Source organism: Bos indicus, chromosome 3 (genome assembly GCF_029378745.1).
Source record: "Bos indicus isolate NIAB-ARS_2022 breed Sahiwal x Tharparkar chromosome 3, NIAB-ARS_B.indTharparkar_mat_pri_1.0, whole genome shotgun sequence".
In the NCBI taxonomy this organism is placed as follows: domain Eukaryota; kingdom Metazoa; phylum Chordata; class Mammalia; order Artiodactyla; family Bovidae; genus Bos; species Bos indicus.
Window position 1 is genome coordinate 7,454,138 of NC_091762.1, and position 11,481 is coordinate 7,465,618.

General features: G+C 47.3%; 1 protein-coding gene across 2 annotated transcripts in view; it reads right to left on the bottom strand.

Moving 5' to 3' along the window:
- C3H1orf226 (chromosome 3 C1orf226 homolog) overlaps positions 1-10,276 on the bottom strand; it is a 360,848-nt gene extending 350,572 nt beyond the window's left edge. For both annotated transcript variants that reach the window (XM_019986989.2, XM_019986985.2), the window contains exon 1: positions 9,722-10,276. In XM_019986989.2, the coding sequence (XP_019842548.2) occupies positions 9,722-9,826 (105 nt within the window). In that variant the 5' untranslated portion in view covers positions 9,827-10,276. The remainder of the gene's footprint in view (positions 1-9,721) is intronic.
- Between the last annotated feature and the right edge of the window lie 1,205 nt (positions 10,277-11,481).

Genomic DNA, 11,481 nt, shown 5'->3' on the forward strand with positions numbered 1-11,481 from the left:
AGTTCACACAGCAAGTGAGGGACAGAGCCAGGATTTGAACTCAAATACAATTTGGCTCCTGAATCCATTTACACTATGCTGTCAATCAAATTCATGTTATAAAAACTATAAGATAAAAAATAAGAAGAGGAGATCCAACCAGTCCATTCTAAAGGACATCAGCCCTGGGATTTCTTTGGAAGGAATGATGCTAAAACTGAAACTCCAGTACTTTGGCCACCTCATGCGAAGAGTTGAGTCATTGCAAAAGACCCTGATGCTGGGAGGGATTGGGGGCAAGAGGAGAAGGGGACAACAGAGGATGAGATGGCTGGATGGCATCACTGACTCGATGGACATGAGTCTGAGTGAACTCCGGGAGTTGGTGATGGACAGGGAGGCCTGGCATGCTGCGATTCATGGGGTTGCAAAGAGTCGGACAGGACTGAGCGACTGATCTGATCTGAGGGGAAAGGGTATCAAATCATTAATAACAACATAACAGGTTGAAAATATTTTTTACTGATAAATGACAATTATCTACTCTTAAAATTGGCCATATGTTCTACAATCAAAGATTCTAAGTCTGCTGCATGTTCATCACTGGAATTTCATTTAATTCAGGGGAAATGTTTACCTGGCACTTTCTTTGGAAGGCAGTGGCATTCTGTCAGGTGGGGATGGGGGAATACCTCCTGGGATCAGGGACTAGTCTCACTGAGGCCTGAGAGTTACAGGTCTAAAGCAAGAAAAAAAAAGCCAGAGGCGATCAGAGCCAGCTGAGGCATCTCCCGCCCTTGGGTAATACAGCAGGGTCCTGGCAGTCCTTGTAGAGAGCACCTTAGAATTATATTCATTGATTCAAAATACATTTTTTTCTATACGCAAGGCACTACAGTCAGCAATGCAGAAGACACGAGGGGGCAGAGTGGCCGGGACCCTAATGATGACCACTTAGGGGGGTGAAATCAGACAAGGGCAAGCAGCTATAATGCATACCAGGGTTGAGTCAGTTCCTGCCACATAGAAGGAACTAGTAACATCCACTTCACAGAGTGACAGTGGGCTGGGCCTGAGATACAGACGGGGAATCACAGGAAAGGTTGAGGGAATGGTAGGTACGAGTGATTAAAGAGAATCACTCAAAACCAGAGAGCCCTGAATATCAGGCTAAGAATTTTTGACCCAATATGGTAGGCTTAGAAACTTTTAGTGTTTTGAGTAGAAGGATATCACAATCCATATTTCAGAATAATTAACAGAGCAAAAGTTTACAGGATAAAGTAGAGGTCTCCAGAAAGTAATTGAAACAGTATGGTGAGAGGTGGTGTCCATTTGAACCAGCCAGAAATGAGAAGGAAGAAGCAGAATGCCTGCATGGATATCACTGTGAAACTTCAAGGATGCAGCAACTGACTTGAAGTTGGGGGCAGGGGATGTCTGGGAAGAGCTCGGCCACACTGTTATATGAAATGATTCAAGCACTGCTCCAAAGTGTCAATCCTGGTGCCTGAGAGGATAGTGGGGTCATCTAAAGAAGTATAAAGTGTCAGAGAGATTTGAATTCAAGATGATTGAGTGATGGGGTTAGCAACATGTTCAGTGGGGTAGAGCCAGCCAGCAGGAAGCTAAAAGAAAGATCTGGAAACTGAACTGGAGTTAGAGATCCAGGAGCCAACATACGTAAGGAGAAAGGATGGAATCAAGCATTCACCAGAGAGGTCAATGAGCAGAGAAAGAGCAAGCAGCAAAGAGGAGAAGGTACAGACGGGGGGCTATGCCCGGCCAACAGAGAGCCTGCAGAGAGCTGAATGGGGCATCCCAAGAAAGACAAGGACTGCTGCTCAAGAAGAAAACTCAAAAAGGTGGAAGACAGAGAAGGGTGACAATCGAACAATTCCTATATGGCGGGCAGAAGTGGGAAGGACACAGCCAGGGACTGATGAACATTGAGAAACTGCAGAGAGTAGATCACTCTGTCAGGAGGCTTAGCCATGAAAGGAAGAAGACAACATGCTGATGAATAAAAAGGTGGAGAGAAGAGAGTTTTCACATAAGGGAAGGTCACAGCACACTCCTGGGCAGAGGAGTGAGCCAAAAGGAGGGAAGATGGAACCCTGCAAACATCCGGGTGGGGAGTGATGGAGACTAAGGAAAGGTGGGCTAGCAGCAGATGGAGGGCCAATGAGTCTTAAAAAGAAAAAGGGGGAAAAAATTTACTTCTACTTCATAATTTAAAACTTTGGTGTTTCAAAAGCATACCAGGAAAGCAAAAAGACCACCCATAGAATAGGTGAAAATACTTGCAAATTTACATAATGAATTTGAATACAGAACACATAAAGAACTCTTACCCCATGGCAATTAAAAAAAAAAGACAATCCAATTTAAAAATGGGCAAAAGATCCGAACAGACATTTCTCCAAAGATTTGCAAATAGCCGATAAATGGCCATGAGAAGATGTTCTATATCGTTGGTCATCAGGGAAACACAAATCAAAACCACAACGAGATACCACTTCATGCCTACTAGGATGGCTAGAATCAAAAAGGTGGGTTCAAAGAAGTGTCAGCGAGGATGTGGAGAAATCAGAAGCCTAACACGTTGCTGTGGAAAACAAAAATGCTGCAGCCACACCAGGAAAACATCTCCTTCTGCTTTATTGACTATGCCAAAGCCGCTGACCGTGTGGATCACAACAAACTGGAAAAGTCTTAACAAGATGTACCTTATCTGCCTCTTGAGAAATCTGTACGCAGGTCAAGAAGCAACAGTTAGAACTGGACATGGAACAATAGACTGGTTCCAAATCGGTAAAGGTCAAGGCTATATACTGTCACCCTGCTTATTTAACTTATATGCAGAATACATCATGTGAAATGCTGGGCTGCAAGAAGCATAAGCTGGAATCAAGATTGCCAGGAGAAATATCAATAACCTCAGATATGCAGATGACACCACCCTTAGGGCAGAAAGCAAAGAAGAACTAAAGAGCTTCTTGATGAAAGTGAAAGAGGAGAGTGAAAAAGTTGGCTTAAAGCTCAACATTCAGAAAACTAAGATCATGGCATCTGGTCCCATCACTTTATGGCAATAGATGGGGAAACAGTGTAAACAGTGACAGACTTTATTTTTCTGGGCTCCAGAATCACTGCAGATGGTGACTGCAGCCATGAAATTAAAAGATGCTTAGTCCTTGGAAAAAAAGCTATGACCAACCTAGACAGCATATTAAAAAGCAGAGACATTACTTTGTCAACAAAGGTCTGTCCAGTCAAAGCTATGGTTTTTCCAGTGGTCATGTATGGATGTGAGAGTTGGACTATAAATAAAGCTGAGTGCCAAAGAACTGATGCTTTAGAACTGTGGTCTTGGAAAAGATTCTTGAGAGTCCCTTGGACTGCAAGGAGATCCAACCAGTCCATCCTAAAGGAAATCGGTCCTGAATATTCAATGGAAGGACTGATGCTGAAGCGCCAATACTTTGGCCCCCTGATGCGAAGAACTGACTCATTTGAAAAGACCATGATACTGGGAAAGATTGAAGGCAGGAGCAGAAGGGAATGACAGAGGATAAGATGGTTGGATGGCATCGCCAACTCGATGCATATGAGTTTGAGCAAGCTCTGGGAATTGGTGAAGGACAGGGAAGCCTGGTGTGCTACCATCCATGCGGTCACAAAAAGTTGGACACGACTAAGCAACTGAACTGAACTGAACACTGGAAAATATTGTGGGAGTCCCATAATGGTTAAACACAGTTACCATACAATCCAACAATTTCACTCTTAGCTATCTCCCCATGAGAAATTTAAGCATGTATCACACAAAACTTGTACTCAAAATGTTTACAGAAGCATTATTCATAATAGTTGAAAAACAAACAACCTAAATGTTCATCAACTGATAAATGGATAAAATGTGATATATCCATATGATGGAATATTACTTGACCATAAAAAGGAATGAAGTCCTGATACATGCTACAATATGCATGAATCCTGAAAATATTATGCATAAAGAAGCCAATCACAAAAAACCCACATACTCCATGCCTCCATTCATATAATATGTCCAGAATAGCCAAGTCTAGAGACAGAAAGTAGATTAGGCATCGCTTAGGGCTGAGGTGAATGGGGAAAGAGGAGGATGATAGCTAAAGGGCGCAGAGTTTCTTTTTGAGGTGATGAAAATATTCTAAAATTGACCATCATGATGGTTGCACAACACTATGAACATATTAAAAGCTACTTAATGGTATGTTTAATCAGTGAATTGTATGGTATGTGAATTATAGCTCAATAAAGCTATTAGGAAAAAGGGAGTGGAGAAAAGAATGAAGTTCTTTTTCCAAAAACAGGGGGGGAAAAGTAGCAGAGACCAAGCCCATAGTGTCAAGTAGGAAAATGGGAGGGGCGGAAAGGGTGGTGGGCAGGGCGCCAGGCTGCTGGGAGAGCAGAAGTGCGGCAGGAGGTCCCTGAGGAGCTAAGGGCAGCCTCAGCGCAATGAGGGACAGGAGGCAGGCAACCGTGATCAAAGAAAGCATTCTGAAGATCTGACTTCTGGAAGCAGCACGTTATGAGTGAGCCATAATAAACAGCCAATCTGATTAGGGTCCTGGATATGGGTGATTGGCAAAGGGCGCATGACACGGACAGTGTCATCTTGACCACTAAATGGACTAATGGGACATTCTGGGCAAAGGAGATGTGGCAGCATCATGGGACGTATTGATAGGATAGAAATAGATTTGCTCATCAAGTTCTAAAACACCAGCTGTGGAGTAACACCCTAGGATGCCTGAGAGCAAAAGCAGGGTGAATAAAAACAGGTATCATTTCTAAGCAGTACTGTATCTTTGAGACTCATCATCCCCCAAAGACTCATCTGGTCCAGGCAGAAGGTAACAATGGATTTTAAAGCATCTGGACAAATCCCTACTAAGGTGAAATAACCTGCACTTCAATGATGACATCAGTGAATACACATTAGATAGAATATGATGGAATTCAGATGAGGGCATCTATCTCAATCTGTACTTGTCCACAATCCTGGAAGGCAGGACTCTTGCAGGTTGGGGGGGCGGGGGTGGAGAGGCTGTGGGGAGCACACACCCAAAACATATCAGTGTTGGTTCTGATCACAGAACCAAAATCACAGCTTATTATGAAGCTGTTAGGTTAGGTTTGAGTTAGAGTACCCCATTTACAGCGAATCAATGTATGTAACATCCTAACCTGGAAGCCTCAAGACAGTGTGTTTAAGATTCATCCACAGGAAACCTGTGGTGTGGGGTTATTGGAATCTCTAAAATCCACAACCACATCATCAGCCAGTCAAGCCATTTAGCAAAGAGGGAAATAATGACTAGAGAATTCAGTTCAGATTTGACCAAAAACTCGCAAAGCCCCCACATCGCTCAGCAATAAGACAATGTATTTACAGCTTTCAGAATTTTTATAATTGGTCATTTCTTCCACTTAATACTTTGCTACTGTTGGCTATATATACATATGTACCTGATGTTGGGGGAAGGAGTTATACACAGACGCATGAGACCAGGTCCTCAAAGAACACTCATCATTGGAGAAGGCATACAAAGAAGGGAGAGAGCACAAAATTTTATGGTTGACCGTGACCCCAAGGTGGCTTCAGAATTACCTCACCCCATGTGCACTCTTGCACAGTGACCGTGACACTCTCCTCCAAGAAGTGAAGTCTCCTTCTCCTCCTCTTGAACCTAAGCCTGGCTATGGCCTGATCTGACCAACAGAACGCAGAAGTGATTCTGTGTACCTCGGAGGCCAGGCCTTAAGAGCTTCCACCTTCCCTGCTGGAAACATTCCCTGTTGAAAGCCAGCTGCCAGATCAAAGGGCCACCATGCTATGAGGAGATCCAGGCTACCCAATGGAGGGAACCACCCACCACATGGAGGACCACCAAGGCACGAAGTGGCACCTTCTAGGACAAGCCCAGCCACTGCAGAATGAAGCCAAGTGAGTGATCCAGTCAGCACCACGGTGAACACAAGAACAGCCCGGCAAAGCCCTGACTGAATTCCTGGCTCATGAATCATGAGCAGATTAAACAGACCTTGTCTTAAGCCACTGAGTTTTGAGATAGCTTGTTACACAGCCAGATAACTGAAACCAACTTGAAGCCAGGAAACTAGGAATGAGTCCTGTTTCTGTTCTTACCTAGCTATGGGTCCTTGGGTCAACAACTTCCCCTCTGGACCTCAATTTCCTCATCTGTAAAATGAGGAAGTTGTAGGAGTGAGCTAAGGTGCTTTCTATTTCTGATAGGCTGTGCCATACACACCCAGATCAGTGAGTGCTTAGGCGATGAGAGCCGGGAATACAGAGGCAGCTACCAGGGTGAGGTGAAGGAGCGGCGCACTAGGACTCAAAGCGCTGCAACTTGAGACTTAAGTGAGGCAGCACCTCAAACGATACATGGTCCATAGTAAGTATTCACTAAATATCAGCTATAATCATTATCCTCTCATCAGTTCTGTGACCCTGGACAAGTTAATCTGATTCCCATTTTTTTCATCTGAAAAATGGAAACAACTCTAATGCTCCCCCTGCCACATAAGGAAAATTTTTTGTGTGCAAAAGTCCCATGAAAATCAAAAATCAACCTACAAATGTAAAGCATAACTGTGCTATTAATACCCTTAACTTATTATCATTATCTGATGATAATTATCATCAGAGGTCTTCTTCGCACCCAGCAAGCAGAGACAGTCAGTTGATGGCACTGGCTACCAGGAAGATATACTGAGAGAGGGAAAGAGGGGGGCAGACAAAAAGGAGCCACAAAGGCTTTCAAGCCTAGAAGGATGTCTACCACCCACCCATCAGCAATGGTGAGTGAGCCACGTGCCCTTTCTGACACAGAGAGCAGTATCCCTTAAGAGCAGCTCCCAGCCCAAGCTTATATCTGGAAACAGCCCAGCACTAAAAATTTGAATAATTTTCTACATCAGAGTCAAAGAGGCCAGCAACCTAAGGATGCCCCGCCAGTGAACCGTGAATCAGACCAACCGCCCCAGCATAGAGTGAACATTCCATAAAAATTAGTAAATGAATGAGCATTGGATTTGAGAGTCTACAGTCAAAGCTCCCAGGTTTAAACCATAGCTCTGCCATACACAGAGCTAAAGCAGGCAACATATCCTCCTTGGTAAGATGTAAGGAGACACACCTACACAGACCTCCAGGGAAGCAGTGAGAATCACATGAAGTACTGGAGGTGAAACACCTCTAGGATTCTGCTTGATAATTAAATGGATGGTGTGGTTTTTAAGTGCACAGAACCTCTGACGCCCAGATGCCTTTCAGTTCCTAGCCATAACCTTTCAATCTCTGCAGCACCCGGAAAATGAACGCATCCATCCAAAAACGCACTCCATCCAGTGTTGATCCTGAAAAACTGCCAGCCCTTGGGAGGCAAAGATCTGGGCTCATTTTCCAAGGGTACTTGACAAGGCAGCATGGATACATTTACATTTTACAGCCTGTGCTTTTCCAAAACAAGGAATGAGTGTGGCATGTATTTAACCCTGAAATGCCAGTAATCGTGCACTTCCATGGACGCTGCTCAGGAGGGATGTGAAAACCAGCCAGACGAGGCACTTGCCAGATGTTCACGGGAAGAAAAGCTTCTACTTCCACCTCTGCTCAGGTCTCAGCTGACATGATTTGAATGTACTGGTGTCCAGCATCGATTACAAACAGCTGGGAGTTAGGACCCAGTTCTCAAAGTCAGCCCTGCCCTTTCTTCCCCACTTCACCATTCTCAAAGCAGAACCCTTGGTGTGCTGCACCCCAAATCTGTAATGGGAACATAGCCAGGACCAACTGTGGTTCCCCCTCCTCTTATCGAGCACCACTGTGTATGAATCCAGGGAAGTTACCATAGGAACCACACCACCAGTATTTCTCCAATTCTGGTCCCAGTCACCTGCATGAAAGCTCCTGGAATGCTCCCTAGAGGTGCACAGTCCTGGTCTCTCCCCAGATGTGTCAGATTAGAATTCGGGGCGGCAACAGAGTTTTCAACAACCTCGCGTGCTGATTCTTACGCACGCTAGGTTATGAGTCCTAGCTAGGACCAAACTAGCAGAGACTGTGAGAAAAGAATTAAAAGGTTAAAAACACTTTAATCCTGATCTCTCTTCTGCCGCCCAGCCTTGCAAAGCAGAGTATTGGTGAACCAAACAAGACCAAAGCCAACTGCCCAGTTCATGCGTGTCCGAGAAAATTAAGTCATGATGTGATGAAAACTCATACCTTAAAATTTAAAAACCTGCTTACCAAAGCAACAGGCCCAGACAAAAATTAACCCATCTGATCTGGTATCAAACCAACCAGATCTATTCTGAGAGAAGCAAGATAAGGTCTTGTCTACAGCCCCACTCTGGTCCCAGCCATACCCAGTAATTCAGTTCTGCATTCCACTGCAGGGCTTGATGTCTAGGGGAACAGGGGGCGTCCTCCTAGTTCTAGCAAATATGGTTGGGGGAAGGTTATTCAGGAAGCAGGAGAAAAGGTAAGATTTAACATCACCAGGAGAAGGGGGAAAAAAAGAGATAACTGACTGCACTGGACTCACATCAGACACTCAAAAAGATGTCTCATGAATTGAAGGAAATAGCCACCTGATGGAGTAATCCTTGCCTGAAATGCTTAACACCTTACCTACAAAGTCATGAAGGAGAAAAAGGGGACAGAGAGTAAAACTGCCTCCATGTCGAACGCATTACCTTTCCCAAACCAGCAAGACACAACCGGCCAGTGACAGGCACACAGTAGGTGCTGAGCATCCTTAAGTCTTGAGGGGAGGGCGTCAAGAAGCATGAAGAAGAGCAGAAGCACTGCTCCCTTGTGATGGGCAGGAACCCCGGCTGCAACCTCGGAAACCAGAACTCCTCACTCTGGGAAGTGCATGACAGGGGGCCAGCCTTATTCACACCTGATGGTGCAGTTCAGAGGCTTCCGCCCCACCCCCTCTCCCAAGGACGGACCTGGGGCTCTGAGCTGAAAATTCCTGTTGCCGCCCCCCCCCCGCCCCCCCCACCCCCCCCCCGATAAATTCTTCAGCAGCAGTCCCCTACTAGCTGCTGAAACTTCACATTACGCCACAAAACTAGCAACCGGGCAGCTTTCACCACACCTCCCCCTTCAATGACTGGCACTTGCAAAGGAGTCGTGGCTAATAAGGCATTTAGGAAGTGACTCTGACACCTGGCTGGGGTTACCAGGAATCTAAAAACAAACCCACCCCTGTATTATTTTCTTCAATCAGGAAGCAGGTATTCCCCTTATAAAAGACCTTCCTGAAAGCACCTCTCCCACGAGATCCCAACAGGTAAATGACACCAAAGCTTCCCTAAAGCGATTCTAAAGAACCAAATCCAGGCTGCGCTCCCCGACTGGCTTGTTCTCAGAAGGAGGGATCCGGGAAGTAACTCAGTGAGTCCTGGGTGGGTAAGGATGGGGCAGTTTGCAGGTGGGAGGAGGGGGATGAAGCAATACCGCTCAAACTTTGCAGTTACTCTTTAGCAGTTCTGGGCAGGAACCCGCGGAATTCTATACAGGGAAGGGGAGTCATCCTCCCTAACAGAAAGGCCCCCAAATCAGCCTAACCCACCAGCTCTGCGTCCGGAATGGCTGCGCATCCCATCCGCTCAGACATGCCCCCTCCGGGACAGTCCCTTCCCCGGGGCCCCTCACCTTGGCCTCGAAGCAGATGCCGTGCTGGAAGGCGTCCTCGTTGTGCAAGGGGATCCGCAGGTCGTGACCATCGTCCACAAGGTTGTACTTGGTTTTGCTGGGCATGGTGACCCGCGGTGGACCGGCTCCTCCAGAGGCGGCGGTGGCAGGAAGGAGCTGGCGAGACCGCGGGGAGGGGAGGCGGGAGCCGGGGGCGGCGGCGCGCGGAGGGGGCGCAAGCGGAGGGTCGCCGGGTTGGAGGCGCCCCGGCCGCGCGGCGGCCGTGGAAGCCGGGACTCGGGGAGACGCCGAGGGCCGGGCTGCGCGGATGCGGGCGACGCGAGCGGCGCTGTGGCCGCGCAATTCCTGCCGGCGAGGAAGGCGGCGGGGGCGGCGGTGGGAGCGGGCAGCGCGGCGCCCAGGCCGGGGGAGGGGAGCGGTGGGCGCGCGGCCCGCGCTGGGACTGGGCGCGGCGCTGGCCTGGGAACAGAGGCGCGGACAGCCCGGGACGAGGAAGAAAAGGCGGCGGCAGCGGCGGCGGCGGAGCTGGGTGCCTGTCACGGAGACGCCGGATCAGCCGCCGGCGAGCGACTCCTCCTGCGGGGCGGGCCCGGGCCGGCTCCTCCCGCAGGGTGCCCAGGCTCCGCCCGCCGCCGGGCCCGCCCCCGCGCTGCCCGCCGAGCAGGTGAAAGTCCCCGGGAGCGTGGCGCCCGGCTCTACCCGCGTCCTGGGGCCGGACCCCTGGAACTTCGCCCTGACCCTGGACAGCCGGTGTCCCAGGAACGCAGGCTCAGTCCTGTTTTTGTTTTTTACAGTCAGAATCTGAGCCAGGCTGCTAATAGTTAGCAGCAGCGGCGCCTGGGGTTTTCTGTTTTTGTTTTTGGAGGGGGGAGGGGCTGGTGTTTATTGTTTTGTTTTTATGTTTTACCAGGAAGGCCCAGGTCCTGGCCCGTGTGTATTCAGAACATTAATTTTGAGAGTTTCCTTTCTCTGGAGAATCAAGACTGCACCCAAATGGAGGACGATCGCAGGTGCTTTGTGTTCGTTCCTTTGGGCTGTGTTTTGTGACTTGTATTATTGGAGGGTTGTGGGGATGCCTTTGGGGGTGGTTTTAGTGTTAATATTAAAACCATAAGCCTCATGGAAATGGAATAGGCCGATGAAGCGTACTAAGGACAAAAGAGTCCACAACGTTTCTATTTTTCTTAACCTAAAGCTGGTTGTCGACAAAATGGGCTTCCAAGTTATTACTCTTCCTATCTTAGAAAGTGCTTCAGTTCAATTTGCTTATTGTTAAGAAGCGGCCCATTCACTTTTTTCCTTTACACCAAGAGTTTTTTTGCCATGCAAAAATGTGCAAAGGAAGGGCAGGGCAAAGGGATAGTTTGTGACCAATTATGTATCAGACCCCATGGGTAGAGGAACATGGTTTAATACTACCGGCGAGTCAAAAGTAACCAGACAGTCTGGTGCCAAAGCTAGCCCAACGTGAGATCACTGAGAGCCAATGGTCAGCAACTCTGCTGAATTCAATTTAAACCTACTAATATCTTGCGGACACATCCACCAGGGACAACTTGACATACAGACACTATTGTTGTATAGTCAAGGCCCCAAAAGCATCACAATAAAATTACTTCCAAGAGGCATGTCTTCCTATAATATTTCTGTGATAGATTTATATAAGAGAATGCATTACTGTCATAAATCTATTTCTTATTTTGCCCCATAGTGCTGAAGTACAATTGCTCTTTCCTATATGTTGCCTGATCCCTACCTGC